At 45.4% G+C, this 18,573-nt stretch overlaps 1 protein-coding gene across 1 annotated transcript; it reads left to right on the plus strand.

Annotated features, from left to right (window-relative positions):
* The first annotated feature begins 1,241 nt into the window (after positions 1–1,241).
* On the plus strand, positions 1,242–17,988 carry LONRF1 (LON peptidase N-terminal domain and ring finger 1). Its single transcript, XM_040418811.1, has 12 exons — positions 1,242–1,834; positions 6,519–6,637; positions 7,991–8,113; positions 9,481–9,636; positions 10,316–10,550; positions 10,962–11,058; positions 12,328–12,442; positions 13,378–13,499; positions 13,638–13,796; positions 15,846–16,008; positions 16,382–16,531; positions 17,501–17,988. The coding sequence occupies exons 1-12, from the start codon at positions 1,420–1,422 to the stop codon at positions 17,657–17,659; spliced, it is 2,013 nt and encodes a 670-aa protein (XP_040274745.1). The 5' UTR covers positions 1,242–1,419; the 3' UTR covers positions 17,660–17,988.
* Positions 17,989–18,573: the final 585 nt, after the last annotated feature.

Consider the following 18,573-nt stretch of genomic DNA (forward strand, 5'->3'; position numbering starts at 1 on the left):
TGTTGGGCCAGGGTGAACTCCACTATACCTGATGCGGGGCATCACCCTCTGTATGTTGGCAGTGCGACATCACTGGTCCGAATTCAATTAACCCCTTAAAAACACTACTTATTCAATTCAGTGAAAAGTGCCTGTCTGCCCACTCTGATGCCAGTTTTCATGCCCAGAATCTGTTTGTGCCAGGCTGAACTCCACTGTATCTGATGCAGGGCATCACCCACTGTATGTTGACAGTGTGAGATCACTGGCCCAAATTCATTTAACCCCTTAAAAACATCAGTTACTTATTCAAGTCAGTGAAAAGTGTCTCCGTCTGCCCACTTTGATGCCAGTTTTCATGCCCATAACCTGTTGGGCCAGGGTGAACTCCACTGTACCTGATGCGGGGCATTACAAACAGTATGTTGGCAGTGTGAGATCACTGGCCCAAATTCATTTAATTCCTTACTTGTTTTGCCCATTTTGTTCCCAATTTTTGTATTTTAATGTCGCTTTCAACTGAAGTACGTTAAGCACGGCTCACTGCAACTTTTTTTGTTACTGTTGATAAGGTTTCCTCAAAAATCTTTAAAAAAAATTAATAAAATACAAATGATGTGAATAAGAAACCAACTTCAGCCTCGTTGGAGGGCCGCAGGTTGGTCATCACTGCGTTGGGGCTCATGCACACGAACGTATTTTCTTTCCGCTTCCGTTACAGGTTTCTTACGGTCCGTATGCGGAACCTTTCACTTTAACGGGTCCGCAAAAACAACGGAAGGTACTCGGTGTGCATTCCGTTTCCGTTCTGCAAAACAGTAGTGCACATCCTATTATTGTCCGCAAATGACGGTCCGAGGCCCCATTCAAGTCAATGGGTCCGCAAAATATACAGAACGCACACGGAACACATCCGTATGTCATCCGTATTTTGCGGATCCATACTGTAGAAATGCTATGCCCAGCCTATATTGCTATAGAATCGGATCAAAATGGCGCAAGGTCTAGAGCACAATTAGGAAAGTACCCGGTGTCACTGTATAAATGTGCCCCTTCCTCCTACCAGTACTAATCTGTTTGCCTTGTTGCTCATTTTCCAGCGCGGTTTATAAAATACCGCATAACGGCGCCCAGGTAGGTAGCCATGGGTAAGTGGTGGGGCCCGTTACATAAGCCCCGCTGGTGACGCGCCGTATTACATGCTCCGGTTACGAGCGCTCCCGCACGTCAGCGGCCTCTCCCCGCCCCCGGCCCTGCCTCTGTCTGTTACGTCTTGTTATGCAAGCGGGCATCCGCCGCCGCTGTTTTATAAGCTTCTCCCGCGCCGCAGCCAATGAGAAGTGTCCCCGCGGTCACCTGACCTGTTGGCAGCGCTGCACTTTATGTAATAGCAGGTAGTGAGTGTGGCAGTATGTGCTAGCGGAGACCACGGATCTCGTCATGTCGTCCGCGGCGCCCGGCCAGCTCATAGACTCTCTCAATATGTCGCGCCCGTTACAGCTGGAGCCTCTGCTGGAGTGTCTGTTGCGGCAGTACCGGGGCTCGGTCGTGGTGCGGGAGGAAGCGCAGTGTGTGCTGCGGTGTCCGGGCTGTGGCGGCTTCCTGCGGGACCCGGTCACTGTGCAGTGCGGGCACACGTACTGCTGGCCCTGTCTGCGGGGGGAGCCCAGGAACCGCTGCCGGCTGTGCCAGGGGGACGTGGGGCACCCGCCCCGCCGGACCTGTGTGCTGCTCAGGCAGCTGGCCGACAAGTGTGTGCCCGGGAAGAGCTGGCAGCACCGGGATATCGCCGAGCTGCAGGAGGCCGGGGAGCACCGGGAGGCGCTGGCCAGGATCCGCCCCGCCATAGACACAGGTAGGAAGATGATGGCCATAGAGATCTGTGCCTGGGAAAGCTGGGTGGCAGCAGCTCCCGAATGCCAACACTATGTGGTCCTACTGCTGTGCCTACAGGGGGGCAGTGGGGTGACCCCTGCGGGATAGTGACTACTGGGGAGCTGTGGTATAGTGACCCCTGCGCACGGTGACTACTGGGGAGCTGCGCGGTGGTGACTACTGGGGAGCTGCGCGGTGGTGACTACTGGGGAGCTGCGCGGTGGTGACTACTGGGGAGCTGCGCGGTGGTGACTACTGGGGAGCTGCGCGGTGGTGACTACTGGGGAGCTGCGCGGTGGTGACTACTGGGGAGCTGCGCGGTGGTGACTACTGGGGAGCTGCGCGGTGGTGACTACTGGGGAGCTGCGCGGTGGTGACTACTGGGGAGCTGCGCGGTGGTGACTACTGGGGAGCTGCGCGGTGGTGACTACTGGGGAGCTGCGCGGTGGTGACTACTGGGGAGCTGCGCGGTGGTGACTACTGGGGAGCTGCGCGGTGGTGACTACTGGGGAGCTGCGCGGTGGTGACTACTGGGGAGCTGCGCGGTGGTGACCCTTTCACACCTGTCCCTCTGGAAGACCTGGGTGGTCACCCTTATGGCAGATGTAATGATGGCCTATTGATCGTCATCTGGCTTTTTCTTGTCGATATATTTTATTTTTCAAAAGAAGGTAGAATATAGTTAACCTACCAAAACATTTTAACATTTTGCTGTTACAAACTTTCTTTTGTCATTTTTAACATATAAAAAAAATGTTATAAATTATTACAAATTGTTACAGGTCCATATGACCTGTAATTCTGTTGTATGTACAGTTATATACAGTCATCTGGCTTTTTGTTTTTATTCTGTGGGTATTGCCCTCTGTACATTTCTAGAGAGGTGATTTCCCCCCCTCTACTGTAGGTGCAGACAGATCACACCCTCCGCAGAACGGTATTATAAAACGTCAGGTGGGCGGTATTAGCACAATTTCAGCAAAAAAAAATGAAAACTAGCTTTCAATTTTGTGTTTGTGAAACGGCAGAAGGGGTGGAGCAGATTTATTAAGACTAAGCGTTATTGGAATCCGGCAGGCAGTTCTGGCAACGGAACTGTCTGCAGGATCCCGCAACCCGTATACAAACGGATAGCCTTTTTTTCCGGATCTGTTAGACGTATCCGGTGATATGCCGGATCCATCTCATCCGGTATTATCCGGAATAACAGATCCGGTATTTAAAGTTTTTCAAAGATCAAAAGAGAAAATAGCTCCTCCTATATCCCGGCGCAGGCTCAGAACGGAAAACCATTAATACATCTCTCTGGAAATTAATGCCGGAAAGTGCGGTATTGTTCGGGGAACGGATTGCTTTCTATTCAGAATGCATTAGGACAAAACTGATCTTTTTCCGGTATTGAGACCCTTTACCGGATTTCAATACCGGAAAAGAATAACACTAGTGTGAAAGTACCCTAAGTCTAGTCCGGGTGACGGCAGTATTTCCTGGGTTGAACGCGTTCAGCCCGGGAAATACTGCCGTCACATAGAGCGGTTTTCTGGCACTGAAATCTGCCTGAAGCCAGAAAACGTCACAGGTTTTGGCACATAGCAGGCGTAGTTAGATCTCGTTCTCTGACGTTGGGGCGGTCCAACATGTACTTCCTAGTGAGTTCGGGGCAATTGATTCCAACAGTTTTATTTTTTACAAACCTATATTACCTTTTATTACTTAGTGATTCAGCTTTTCTATGTGGGAACCTTCTAGATTACACTACTGTGCGTTCAGTTGGTATAAGCAAATAGCCTTTTCATTTTGCTGCAATTACCGCAAAATCATGGCAAATCCACGGAGTCGAGCGAGCACACTGCCGTTCCGCCCAACTCTACAGAACCGTCAGAGATGACAGAGTACAAGCGCTCGCCAATCCCATAGGGTTGAGCGGAGCAGCGGCACGCATGCTTGACCGACACTTGATTCAGGCTACACAGGGCCCCCGTTCTCTCGATTGTACAGCGGGGCGACCATAGTCAACGTGACAAATTGTGACTTCTAAAGTTTATTGGGTTGCTCCAGACGTGCACTCGCAACATTTTAGTTTTTATTTTTGTTTTCATTTGGGCTATTTTGTCAGGTCCATTCCATAGAATCTAAACTAAAATCAGTTTAATTCCAGATGGCAATACTGTAAAATAGGAGAACCACCAAGAGGGGTGAATACTTTTGCAAGACCTTGTCGGTGATGCACCGGCCTCTAGAACAAGCATTTTCTTTTGAGATGGTTCAGATGAAATGCTTCTATAGAAAGCCACACTGGACATGCTGTCCTCTCTACTTCATGTCTCCTTATGAACTCCATTCCTTCCGCCCGGCAGTGTGTTATGATAAACAAAAGAGCCTGTGCCCTGCAGCAAGGGAGCGCAGCTCCGATGATAGCCTCAGGGGGCTGCCTGGGTGAAAATATGGGTATGTCCGGGTTGAGCTCTGAACTCGGACAACCCCTTTAAATCCACTCTCATTTCTCCTTCCTCAGATATGCAAAAGCTGGAGGTTCAGTCCGCTCAAGAGTTTTATATATTTGCATAGAAACACCAGTCAGAAGGTGCACGCAGTGGTCACATCTAGTGGACTGTAGCGGAATTATGCTCAGCACTTCCCTCTGGGACTATAGTGGAAGGAGTTGAGTAACCCACAGCATTCTGGCTGGGGATGGAAGCTCCTCTCCGGGGTCACGTGAATGCTGGTTGTGAAACAATCCTCTTGTGATGTCATACGTTATACAACTAGCACCCAGGGCTGTGGAGGAGGGGAGAGCATCTGTACGGTACTGGATTTCATTCTATGTTTTCAAGAGGTGTGCAAAATAATAAATGTCCCATCTAGTTCTTGTTTTACATGTCAGCAGTGAAATGTGGCTTACGGGTAATCCTGCACTTTACTGGCCAGTCACAGGAAGGAGTCAGAGATGAGGACATTTGTGGAGGACGTAGTGGGGGTTGTCTTTCTTTTTTTTTATAGAACTCCTTTTTCAGTTGAAGGGCTATTCCCATCACAATGATCACTGTTTAACCTGTTAATGATGAGCCGGTGATAATTTTTGTAAATATATTGTATTGGCAAATTCCCACCCTTCTTGATAAAATTCTTTCCCTCCTACCTCATTGTTGTCATATGGTATCCCAAAGATACTGCCACCACTCGCCTCCCGAATTCATGGGGCGCGCTTGTGCAAAAGACACTTTATTTTCACCCGGCCGCTCGCTGCAGTCCAGGTGAGGAGGAAATATCAAGATGAGAATACCCCTTTTAAAGGGGTTTTACTAAAACAAAGAAATAATCTTTACTTTTTTTGAAACTCCCGTCATTCTGGTCCTGCAGTGATGTCATGTCCGTGGTTCACCTGACCACTTCTGGCCTCAGCAATCACATGGCCATAGAAGACCAGTTTTTAACGCAATTTTTGGGCATTCATCTCAGAGGGTTCACTATGTTATCTACCTATGTGTCTCTGCCAAGGTGTCCACACAATCTTCTTTTTTTTTTTTAAATCATGATTTTCTCCTTGAGTATTTGGACGCAGTCTGACCTGCTGTTTATTGGCTAATCCTACGTGCCTTTACCGCTTTCTGGATTAGAAGAGTTTCCAAACGAGATTAGAAGTAGAGAGGGAGAAGGAGAGGAAAGCTTACTAGCTATAACATTAAAGAGGTTTTCCAAGATTTTGATACTGATGACCTATCCTCAGGATAGTTCATCAGTACCTGATGGGTGGGGGTCTTATACCCATGACCCCTGCCGATCAGCTGTTTGAAAAGCCAGCAGCGCTCCTATGAGCACTGCAGCCTCCTCGTAGCTTAGCAAGCACAGGGCCGTGCATTGTATAGCGGTTGTGCTTGGTGTCACAGTTCAACCCCATTCACTTCATTGGGACTGAGTTGCTCCTACGTCACGTGACCAATACACGTGAAGTGCTCATAAAGCGCTGCGTCCTCTTTAAAGATGACCTTTCATCAGGCTAGCTTTAGTCTAATTATTATCCTACCCGTTCGTCTGCTCTATATTTTGGCGCCTTGTATTATAATGAGGCGACTTGGTTATACTAGGCGGAGACTTGTATTTTTCCTGGGAGTGGTTATCTTCTCCCTAGCTGTGCGCGCATCCAATAGGAGCGACCCGCTCTTAGCCAGGGAGGAGCTCAAGTTCTCGCTAAGAGCGGGGCGCTACGATTGGATGCGCTCACAGCCAGGGAAAAGATTACCACTCCCAGGAGAAATACAAGTCTCCGCCTAGTATAACCAAGTCGCCTCATTATAATACAAGGCGCCAAAATATACGGGGCCAACAGCGCCATGGCACTAAAAAAGTGCCATGGCATCAGTGGGGGCCGCCCTATAAGGTAGGATAATAATTAGACTAGAGCTAGCCTGATGAAAGGTCCTCTTTAAACAGCTGATTGGCCAGGTTACGGGTGTTGGACCCCTACCGATTTCGTGTTGATGGATAGGCCATCAATATGAAAACCGTTTTAATACACTTAAAGGAATATATAATCTGTCAGAGCCCGGCCAGCTAAGCTCCATTATGATACATTATGGGACTTCTAGTTGGGTTCATTAATAAGCCACTTGGATTGTTGGCCCGTTCTTCATGCTTCTTTGTGCTTCCACCTTTCTCTCTTGCAGATGCCAATGACCTGACACTACGTGTTTACAGAGCCGAGTCCCATGCTGCACTATTTGAATATGGGAAAGCTCACGAAGATCTGGACTATGCCCTCTCAAAGCAACCCAACTGGCCAGAGGTGATGATTAAAGAGCGATACTGAAATATTGGGCAAAATGTAAATGTATCACACTAGAGCAGGGTTTCTCCAGTCCTCAGGGCCCACCTACCGGTCAGGATTTGAGAATATCCCACAGAATGAATACCTGTGGTAAGTCCTGATGCACTGACACTAATTATATCATGGCCGGCAGGTGGGCCCTGAGGACTGGAGTTGAGAAACCCTGCACTAGAGGGAGAAGGATTTTTATTTTATTTTTTACCCGACGGGGCACGCTGGGAATTTTATTTCTACAGTTTTGAAACCAGGGCTGTGGAGTTTGGGACAGTAGAAATGTATCGAGTCTGGAGGATGTTACCATGAATTTTCTGTAGTAATTGTGTTATTACATTATGTGACAGAAAGGTGATGTTACAAGGTTCCCAGCCTTATTGATTCTACTACATGATGACCAGTCATGTCTCCAGGAAGAGTATTAGACCAGCAGTTGAGGCTGACAATCGCTTGCTGGTGGAGGAGAGCACTGCTATTACATGCAGCGATCTCCTCTATAGTATGGGGTGAAGTGATCGCTTGTCCCCATACAGAATCATTATTTGTTGGCAGCAGAGTGTGATTAGACGGCACGATCTGCCGCCGGGAACAATGATGGCCTGCTAAAAAATTGTAATTGCCAGATGAACAAGCATTTGTTTATTCATCAGGGAATCGGCGGCACTTTTACACAGGCAGATCATCGCTAATGAGTGTTCCTACTAAGGCTTGTTAGTGATGATCTGCCCGACTTTCTCCAGGTCTAATGAAGCCCTAAGGTTTATTACGGCCAGCCAGGAGCATTAACACGTTCGACACACAAGGGAAAATGCTCATAGGGGGAAGGGATCCCGTTTGGCTTATATACATAATCTTCCTAAACTTCACATACAAATCCAACCCTCAGTGTATGAGTTAAACTCACTGGATACAACCATGCATGAACACGTGTGATCACCTAGTGGTCTTCCTAGTGAACATATAGCCAACCTCTGATCATTACACAACTTCTATTTGCCCTGTCCAGTCTAGTTTATAGCCCCTCATCCAGGTGAGTGCATGTATATACACCTTGAGAATGTAATGTCTGGCACAGCAGGCGGCGTTGGACCTATATGTTTTTTTTTAATTACAACTTCATTGCCCATAGGCTTCCATCTGCGCAGTGTGTATTCCATACAGCAGAAAGAGGGTATACACCACTCTTTTTTGCCCCCCTAGTTGGGTGGTGCCACCTATTAGTATGCTCCCTGGCAAACTGACACATTTTAATCTATACTTCCGCACTGTGTAATCTGCTTTGTTAGATGACTTTACAAGCCCTGTTTCCATTTATAGGTCTACTTCAGGAAAGCCAAATTGCTGCAGGAGACGGAGAACCTTTACCAATCTTTAAGATTTTATCTACAGTGCCTGGCTTTAGATGAGGAGTTTACGTCTGCCAGGAACGAGATAGAAAAGGTAACGGAGCATTGTATGCTTCTGTAAAGTCGTCTTTAAACCATGTACCCAGTATTGGGCTTTCCCTTTTACTATGTGCATAGCTGGGTGGCTGGTGTTCAAAGTAGCTTTTCATACACACGGATAACCTCAGATCAACCAGGATTAAGCCAAGGACAAAGGCCAAACACAGACGAGCGAGTTCAATGCGAGAAACACTCTGCATGTGTAAGTGTGATTTCCCGTTCTGACCTCCTCTGACAGGATTGCACGGCATTATAATTTATAATGCTGTGTGTCCCTGCGAGACCTCGGATCTACTGTATTGTTCTGACATAATTCCCTCAGTGTAATTCATTAGATAAAGGTCCAGCAGAGACACTGCATTATAAGTTATCATAATGCCTTATGATTCTGTCGGGGGAGCAGACGTCAGAACGGAGAATCTAACACACGCAGCATCATTCTCACATTGAACTTGTTCTTCTGTGTCTCGCCTAACTGAAATCCATTCACAGCCCGAATCTATGACCATACAGTGTCTGTTAAGGTTCTTATTTATCCAGGTCATGGTATATCTGTGAAGAATAAATCAAGGCAACTGGACTTACTGTAGATTTCTTGAAAACGTTTCACTTGTTCTTCCAACGAGCTTTCTCAATTCTGAGTGACTGTACAAGAATTCTCTGGGAATAAATATGTAACTGAATCAACATCTGGTAATTATACCCAGCATGGGGTCAGAGGTCATTATACCCAGCATGGGGTCAAAGGTGTTGATTCCATTATCCTAATTGGAGTCAGTAGGTGATAATGACCTCCCAGAAAAAGGTGTCAAGACAGCATTGTATGTGGCAGACAATAGATGTCTAACCCCCCCCGCTGCAGCACATATATATGCCGCCATTGTCTGAGAAGAGACGACCCCTTTTAAGTGAAAGAAATGATGATAGATTACGGTCTACCCTATTTTCAGCCCTGTGAGCGGGTCATGCTTGTGATATTGAGCTGGCTGCTCTGTAGCACATGTCATAGGACTCTGAGCCTTGTCCCTAACATTTAACTTTTTGGCTTGAATACTTCAGCCGCATTGTATTAGCGCTATGTGTTTTTAAACCTTTTGCAAGATTTTGAGCTGTAAAAAAACAATCTGTGCAGTGCGACGATTGGATCTTTTTGGTGCGAGGAATTAATTTATGGGGATTGTAATACATCATACAGTAACCAAGATGTGAGACTTATTGACTGAAAACTATATAAACTATAAGGAACGCAGAGGATTACAGTACTGGGGGTGTAGTCATTTCCTCTGCAGCTGAACATGCCACATTGGGCTCTAAAAGTCATAGACAATTGTTCTGAGGTTTCTTTTAATTTCTTGATTGCAGATTCTGCGTGACTTCCTTTTTCCTGTCCCGGAGACTGTGGAAGGTATTCTGAAAGATCTTGAAATAAAACCTTTGCCAAATCTGCCATTAAAACCGTTTGTGTTGGGATCGGATAGGAAGGAAATGACTTATCATTTGCACACAAGTCTAGAGCAGGTAAATTTCTGACTTTTGGCTCCTTTAGCGGTCTGCTTTTTATCACATCGGAGAACTATGTTCTCCTGCATCTAAACGGAGGTCTTGCCTAAAGCAGCCAGTAAGAACTAAGCATTCATTTCTTAAACTGTTCTAATAATCGGAAGGGGTTGTCCAATCGGCTAAAAAGTTAGAATAAAGTATTTGTCTGCGTTCTATGATAAATTTCAGTTTGGGTTGTGACTCCCCCCTTAGATCTTGTGACCAGACAATGTGCTACTAACAGTTGAACTGGTCATTTGGACAGACTGCACCGTACGCCAGCAGGCCGGTGAGTTCCAGGAAAGGGGGCGGAGCAAGCTGGAGCGGCAATCGCATGATCGGCAGACAGGGCGTCTTGCCATAACTGTTACCACTACACTGTTTCGGTCTCGTGACATTCGGAAAGCCAAAATTGAAACTAGAACGTGATTAGTAAGCCTCTTGTATACTGTGGACCGATCTAGTGCTCTATATTTTTAGCAGACTGGACTTACCCCTTAGAAAGCTACAGAGGGATTGGTTCTGATAATTGAGGCCCATCGTTTTTGTTTTGATAAGTTTTTTTCCTCCACCTATCCTTTTTCCCACTTGTATATCCAGTCGATTGAGTGCAGACAAGTTATACCTCGTATTAATCTTATTTAATGGTCATTTACAGGATGCTGGCACGCCAAAACAAGCAAAGAGCCTGATCAATAGTGGCTTGCAGCGCACACAGTCTGTGCATGTTCTGCACTGTGAGGAGAAGACTGAGGAAGGCCTGAAAAGAGTTGCTTCTGAACCCCTCCTATCAAACCATGAAAATGGCATGCTGCTGAAAAGAAAGTTCTCCTTCTCTGATCAAGATGTCACTGTATGTGACGATGGTCGGAAGAAACATTTACGGCATGGAGGTAGAACTATCATTTATGTCCCATCTTTAACCCTACCTTACACAATTATGACCTATCCAACCCATGTTTTTCCAATTTGGCCGGGGAGGGGGGTGTCCCAGAGCTTGGGCTCGTCTAGCCAAAATGGTGTAAAGTAGGAACTTTGTTAGTGGACCCCCACTTAGGAGATTCTTCTGTATATGTACCGCTGGGCATAGCCATAAAGATTTGGCCCAATATAAAGAGCTTTTTATTTTATTTTTAAATAAAGATTTGTCTGGCAATATACCGAGCAATATCAGAAAAGATGTTATCCACAAAATCACAGCAACGTGTGAGAAAATGAGCTCAAGTTCTTTTGGGTCTCTTGGTGTTAGATCTCGTGCCCCTTGAGATATTCAGCTAACAGCAATTATTTCTGTTCTGTCCTAGACACCTTTGTTGGTGGCTCCTCCAGTTTAATAGCAGACCCATCCGTCCTACACAAGCTGATTGACGGAAGTGACTTTGAGTGCTCCCTTTGCATAAGGTTAGTAACTAGCTGTTTTTATTGCCTAGAAAAGATTATGCTGCGTTCAAGTGAGTGGGAGGGCGCTGCAGTATCAGATGAAGCCCATGGACAAGAGTGGCACTTTTTTTTTTTGTTTTGTTTTTTTCTTTTGGGGGCGGCATGTCCATTCTGTTTATATTTTTATATTTTTTGTGGATTGGATGAGGACCCATTTATTTCAATGGGTCCGCAAAAAATGCACACATTTTGCGGACAAGGATAGGCATTGTTGCAATGGATCCGCAAAAAAATGGATGCAACACAGATATCACGCGGACATCATCCGTATTTTTTAATTTTTTGGGGGCGAACGGCAAAATACATATGGTCGTGTGAATGTAGCCTAACATTGTGATCTGTGTGTAATTAAATTGTGCCTAGTATGAGCATTAATCTCATGGTTGGAAAGTTAGTTTGGAATCTAGAAGACAGCACTACTCATTAAGGCTACTTTCACACTGGCGTTTTGGCTTTCCGTTTGTGAGATCCGTTCAGGGCTCTCACAAGCGGTCCAAAACAGATCAGTTTTGCCCTAATGCATTCTGAATGGATAAGGATCCGCTCAGAATGCATCAGTTTGGCTCCGTTCCGTCACCATTCTGCTGTGGAGGCGGACACCAAAATGCTGCCTGCAGCGTTTTGCTGTCCACCTGACGAAGCGGAGCCAAACGGATCCGTCCTGGCACACAATGTAAGTTAAAGGGTGACGGATTCGTTTTCTCTGGCACAATAGAAAACAGATCCGTCCCCCCTTGACTTTCAATGGTGTTTAAGACGGATCAGTCATGGCTATAGAAGACCTAATGCAACCGGATCTGTTCATGACGGATGCATGCGGTTGTATTATTGTAAAGGAAGCGTTTTTGCAGATCCATGATGGATCGCTAGTGTGAAAGTAGCCTAATACCTCTTAGTTTGTCCAAAAGGTAGCGGTGCCAGCAGTGTTGGGCCCTAGCCTGCTGGGCTCCTGGTAGCCAAAAAGATGAATAGATGACCGCGACACTCAATGTCTTTAATGTTACTTCATTGTTTATTCACCAGTCATGCGACGTTTCGACTCATTGTCCATGTCACAATGCTTGAAAAAGACTCGCATGAGTCGAAACGTCGCATGTCTGGTGAATAAACACTGAAGTGACATTGAGTACAGTAGTCATTAATTCATCTTTTTGGAAAGTTAGTTTGGTTTGTTTGGACATGGTTGTTTCTGTGTTGTAGAAAGAATAAATGAATTCTGATTGTTTCCAGGTTATTTTATGAGCCAGTTACCACACCTTGTGGACACACCTTCTGCAAGAAATGCCTGGAGCGCTGCTTGGATCACACGCCTCAATGTCCCTTATGTAAGCAGAGCTTAACAGAGGTGAGTGCCTAATAGGGTTGTCACAATACCAAAATTTAGATTCGAATTCGATACCATGAAAAAGTATTGCGATACTCGATGCCATTCAATACCACACCAAAAAATTGTTTATTTTGTGGAACGTCCAGCCCATAATAGTCCTATCTTATTTTTGGGGGGGGACAAGGTGACTAAAAAAAGGGGGCGATTTAAAATTTACACTGTCCCTGCTGCCCTGTGCTTTGTGCACACAGCAGCAGGGAGCTTGCCATGGATGGCTTTAGTAGTGTCCTGGCTGCCATGGTAACCGATCAGAGCCCCGCAATTTCGCTGCTGGAGCTCCAATCGGAAGCTGACACCAATGAATATAATTGACCTCTAAATACAAACGTAGGTGGCGTCAGTAACGGGTCGTGGCGATGCAGCACCTGAGGGGTTAAATAGCATGGATCACCGCGCCCTGTCACTGAGGCCAGGTTCCGGCTGTGTGATACTGTCGGCACCTACCGCCTACGTTTGTATTTAGGGGTTAATTATATGCATTGGTAGAGCAGTGTTCACCGCCCTTCCCCTCCTCCTCAGTATTATCTTCTCATTGGTGGCAGCAGCAGCCGTGTCACAGTGGGAAAGGAGGGACTCCTTCCTTTTCCACTGTGCCGGCTGATGAGAAGAACATGGTGCGCACCGAGGGCAACCGCACCCCCCCCCCCCCCCCCCCCTTTCCAGGGCAGACCTGCAAAGGGACACTCTCTTGCCTGCTTCCTGATGCTGGACCCTAGCAGGAGAGGTTTGCCACCCCCCCCCCCCCCCCCCCACTTGCACAACCTCTTTAAATATCGCATGCTCCTTTTGTGGCAGCATTCAGCACCGGCTTATGCCATCTCTGAAGTTTGTCACCGTTGAGTTCCATTGTGTGTTTTTATCCTTCTTGTAACGCGATTTTCTTTTTCTCGTAGTATCTAGCACACAGAACCTACAATGTGACAACATTATTGGAAGATTTAATTAAGCAATATCTCCCTGAAGAGCTGTCTGAGAGAAAAAGGCTTCATGAAGAAGAAAACACTGAACTATCAGAGTAATTAGATTTCTTACATATATATATATATGCTTTTACCACTGCATTGTCCTCACCCGCCACTACGTATAGGCGCTGGTGCTGGTTAGTACTGATGAGATAAGGGCCGGCTTCTAACCCTTTTTTTTTTTTTTTTAGCTTAACAAAAAACGTGCCAATGTTTGTATGCACAATGGCCTATCCAACTGTGCCTTGTCCTCTACATGTGTTTGAACCACGCTATCGACTTATGATTCGGAGATGTATGGAAACCGGTACAAAGCAATTTGGAATGTGCATCAGTGATCCGGAAAAGGGGTAATTTTGCCTGTGATTAAAATAAATATTGTTCTAATGTAAGGATGAATGAGCATAGTAATACATAATGGTGCGCACACAGGTGAGGAGCAAGTAACACATAGGGAGAGATTTATCACTCCCATACACCAGGAAACTGGTGCAAATGGAGTTTTACCGACACTCTCATTGCTTTTTGAAAAAGGGTGTGGTGTGGGCAGGGTCATTAGTCCTCATATATGCCAGATTCCAGATGACCTCTACTGGTGAGCTGGCCTAGATTTAACTCTAGGTGCAGATCTGTGCCTAATTTATGGTGAGGCATGCCAGTCTTGATTAATCTTCCTCATTCTGCTTCCACCTTTAAAGGGGTTGTCCGGGTTCAGAGCTGAATCTGGACATACCTATAATTTCACCCAGGCAGCCCCCTGATGTTAGTATCGGAGGACTGATTTTCCATGCCGGCAGCGGTATCGCATACCTAGCACCCACCCTCTATGACATGGAGCTGTGGTCAGCGGCAGTTAACCCCTCAGGTGCGGGGTTGGTTGCCGGGGATCGCAGCGCTATGTCATAGATGGCGGGTGCCAGGTATGTGATACCGCTGCCTACACTTAAGTTATTGTGATAATTATATTCATTGGTGGTGCAGTGGCCACAGTCCTTCCCCTCTTCCGCAGTACTAAACTCCCATTGGTGGCAGTGGCACAGTGGGGAGGGAGGGACTGCCTCCTTCTCCCCTGTGCTGCTGAGGAGAACATGGCACTCGCTGAGAGCAGCGCGCACCATGTTCTCTGATACTAGGCTGCGTAGCCTAGTATCGTTAAATAGTAAGACCTGGTATTGAATCGATCCGGGTCTAAAAGTATCCATTGGGTATCGAAACTTCGATACCCGGTGCAAGTGTACTTCTAAGCAAACCCAAGGCTATGTCCAGATGTGGCAGGCCATTTTCCACTGCACATTTGCCGTGCATTTTATCCTTTGTTTCAACAAACTTCTGCAATAAATTGGGCATGCTGCGGCACAGTAGACCAGCAAACTTATACCGCAATTACAATCGGCGTAGTTGTACTCAAACACTGGCATTTCAGAACAAAAACTATAGGGGCAATTTATCAAGCCCTGCTCTCCAAAATGTCAACTCTCAAAATAGTGTTTTGTGACCATTTGTGCTTATTTGCATTAAACATGTTGTGAAGTTTTGCATTTTTACACCACATACTTTTATATTGTATGTGTATAGAGCCTGGTGAGAGATCAAGAAGATATATATTTTTTTCATTATGTATATAACTTTTGGATCACTTTTTATAAAATTGTTTTGGGCAGGTGAAGCAACCAAAAAAAATAAATGTTGAATCGGCCATTTTTTTTTTTTTTTCTCCATTATTCCGTTCACCATACAGAATATTTTCATAGTATAGGCATTTTGGGATGCAGCAGTACGAATGATTAAAATTTTTATGACTTTTGACTGCTCACATGCCGTGGTCCAGTTGGTTAAGTCTGTGATCGGTGTCATCACTGACCACAGATTCTGCCACCGGAGGCACTCGGTGACTAGGGCACCTGCTCAGCTCCTGAGCGGGGGCCCTTTTAAAGACCCGACATCCGCTCTACATGTATGGCAGATGTTGGGAAGGGATTAAAAATCGCCCCTCGTTATAAATCTCCCCCATAGTTTAAAAAAAGAGATGGCACAGGGAGTAGTGTCCGCTAGATGATGCTCCACCCCCTGCTTCTACCTACCCACTTAATAGCGTGATGCCTGTCAATCTAGAGAGGAAAAGCCGACACTTCTCTTCATGCCCAACTTATTTTTCAAACGTTTTTTTTTTTTTTTTCTCTGAAATTACTTGTTGGTAGAGGGTAAACAATGGCCCGTTGTAATGAGGGAGCCCATTGGTATTTTATACCTCCCATAATTAAGGCAGCAGAAATTTGCTGACTGGTTCCCTTTAAATGTGACATTAACATGGCTTGATGTAATGCTGTAGGTATCTGTCCCTCGCACTATGGACCACCTTGCCTCCAGGGCAGATTGTGTAACACTGCATTCTCCTTTAGCTTTGCAGATTATGGTTGCATGCTGCAGATTCGAAACGTCCATTTTTTACCTGATGGTCGTTCTGTGGTTGATACAATTGGAGGGAAAAGGTTCCGTGTTTTACACAAAGGAATGAGGGACGGTTATTACACCGCTGACATTGAGTACTTGACTGATACTCAGGTAATTTTATATTTCTTTTTCTCCTACGTACAACATTGATGCCAGTTGTGTATGTGTTTTCCAAGACCAAAAAAGTTTAGGGGGTCATTTATTAAGACCACCATTTTAGACACTGGTCTTAATGAGCCCCTGCACTGGCAGTGGATCTGACAAATTATGCAGCGGCTTAAAACAGGGCACAACGCCCACTTTTTTTACCTTGCGTGAGCGGGGAAAAGTCACAGATTGCGGCAATAATAACCTTTGCTCCGCAATGTGCGCCAGAAATACACCTAATGTAGGCGTATTTCTGGTGGTAAATGACCCCCATAGTTTTTGTATATGGAAAGGGTTGAATAAAATCTTACTTTCTCACTCCTCATTTTCTGGACAGGTTGATGAAGAAGAACTGCAACAGCTCAGAGAACTTCATAATGCCGTCTACGCTCAGGCTTGTCGCTGGTTTCAGAACCTTAGATACAGGTTTCGGAGTCAGATCCTTCATCATTTTGGCTCCATGCCAGAGAGAGAGGATAATATTCAGGTAGGGGTCAGCCTTGCCTAGATGAGTACTGCTGTGGCCTCTAGTGCAGGATCATGGAGCAGATATATCAGCACTGTTGAAAAGAAAAAAACTATCCTTGATGGACATGGCAACCAGTCAGAGCCCAGCTTTTATTTCTTAACCTGTTGTGGTAATATGAAAGTTGTGCCATGATTGGTTGCTATGGGCAACAAGGACATTAAGCATTTTGATAAATGAAACCCATTTGTATCTACAAAATTACTTAAAGGGGTTGTTTGAGATGAATAACAACTCTGGCAACAGCAGTAAATGTCATAATATAACAAAAGTTATACTCGCCCTTTGTCGCCCCTGCTGCTTCAATCGTTGTGCGCCAATCCTGAAGGTCTGACGGCATCTCCCTGGCTGCAGAGGTTACATTCCACACACCAGGTCACCATGCAGCCAGTTGTCAGCCTCTGCAGTATACGGCCGGGACTTCTTATGAGACAGAACAAAGAGCAGCTCTGTAGGAGTGGCAGATTCAGCCTGTCCTTGTTTTACAGGCATGGCTATTCATCTGAATGGCTGCCATTCTACTGGCTGTGGATTTCCTGTCGCCGGCCACCCAGTGATCAGCCAGACGTCCCAGGGGCAGTATTGTCTCTGATGGGATAACTCCTTGAAAGACCACAGAGCAAACATGCTGCTGCCATGCCTTAGATGCCACTATATATCTGAATGTGGTATTAGTTCATAATAGGATGAATTAAAATTATGTTCAATGAAAACACACTGTGCAAAATGTTGTCTGCCTTTTTTATTTTATTTTTTTTATCATATGTACAGCGCCATGGAATAAATGGTGCTTTAATAATAAGGGGTGCACATACATAATACAGACTGGTACAGAAGGAGAGAGGCTTCTATGTTAATACATTTCTGTGCTGGTCTTTGCATTTGAATCCTTGATTAATTCAAATCTGATGTATCTCTATCCAATTTCAGGTTGCTCCGAGTGGGCCGGCCTGGTGCTGGTGGCTCCTGGCTGTGTTACCTGTGGATCCCAGGTATCAGCTGTCTGTCCTTTCTATGAGATCATTAAAAGACCGTCTCCTGAAAATCCAGCATATCATGACATATTTTTCTAGAGACCAGGCCAAATGACTAACCGCCTGGAACCTCTTTACAAGTCGTCCAGTCCTGACTCTAATCACCGCCGGAGTCTTTGCTGTCTTTGCACATATGGCATTGGTTTGAACAAATTTCTGGACTATTCTGGATGCCTGCCAGCTGAAAACTTCTTCTACCTGTAGAAAGTGTAGAGATAATCTGCTTCTTTTCGTTGCAGGAAACATATTGCACTATGTATAAAGTTATTGTTTCTATTTTAAATACTGTAAATTAATTTGAATTCAAGACTTCCAAATGTGTGTTTTGTGCAATGCTGCTGTCTGTACGTTGTGGTGTTTTTGTTTTTTTTATATATAAATCTATGCAGTATTCAAGTGTCCAAATTATTATTTTCTTTTTCAAGTAAATCATCTGTCAGAGTTAACTGTCCCTCTGTTTTACATCGTAGGCTGTAGCTTTTGTGGATGACACTACTTTAGAAGCTTGGCGGCAATCAATTTGCACTTTTTTTTGTGCAGACACATTAGTAAACCTGGGCCAAAGTGTTTTGCCTAGACTTAAAGGGAATATGACATCACAACATGATCTATTTACTTAAATCATGGTGTGTGTGTGTTTTTATTTTTATTATTTTACAAAGTGATGGGGGGGGGGGGGGCTTGGTAAAAGTAGTAAAAAAAGAAAAAACTTGCCCTCCCTTACTGTGTCCGCTCCCATCCATTACCGCCACTCTGTCATCATACCAGGCAAGTGCTGTAGTGTATGGTGCAGGAACGCTGAGGCAAATGATCGGCTGCAGAAGTCTACAGAACATCACTGCTGCAGCCAGGAGGAGTTCTCCGAGATATTAGATGCGTATATTACAAAATTGGAGACATTGAGGCCCAGACAACTAGCAGTTTCTGGAGGAAACAGAATGATTCACAAAGGGGTTTCCAGTCTTTGAG

Source organism: Bufo bufo, chromosome 2, assembly GCF_905171765.1.
Source record: "Bufo bufo chromosome 2, aBufBuf1.1, whole genome shotgun sequence".
In the NCBI taxonomy this organism is placed as follows: Eukaryota; Metazoa; Chordata; class Amphibia; order Anura; family Bufonidae; genus Bufo; species Bufo bufo.

Bases quoted from the DNA above. Each gene is read 5' to 3' on its own strand.
- LONRF1 (XM_040418811.1), top strand. From the start codon at position 1,420: ATGTCGTCCGCGGCGCCCGGCCAGCTCATAGACTCTCTCAATATGTCG. The intron at 6,638-7,990 runs GTGATGATTAAA...TTCCATTTATAG, and splicing joins AGCAACCCAACTGGCCAGAG to GTCTACTTCAGGAAAGCCAA. The intron at 8,114-9,480 runs GTAACGGAGCAT...TCTTGATTGCAG, and splicing joins CCAGGAACGAGATAGAAAAG to ATTCTGCGTGACTTCCTTTT.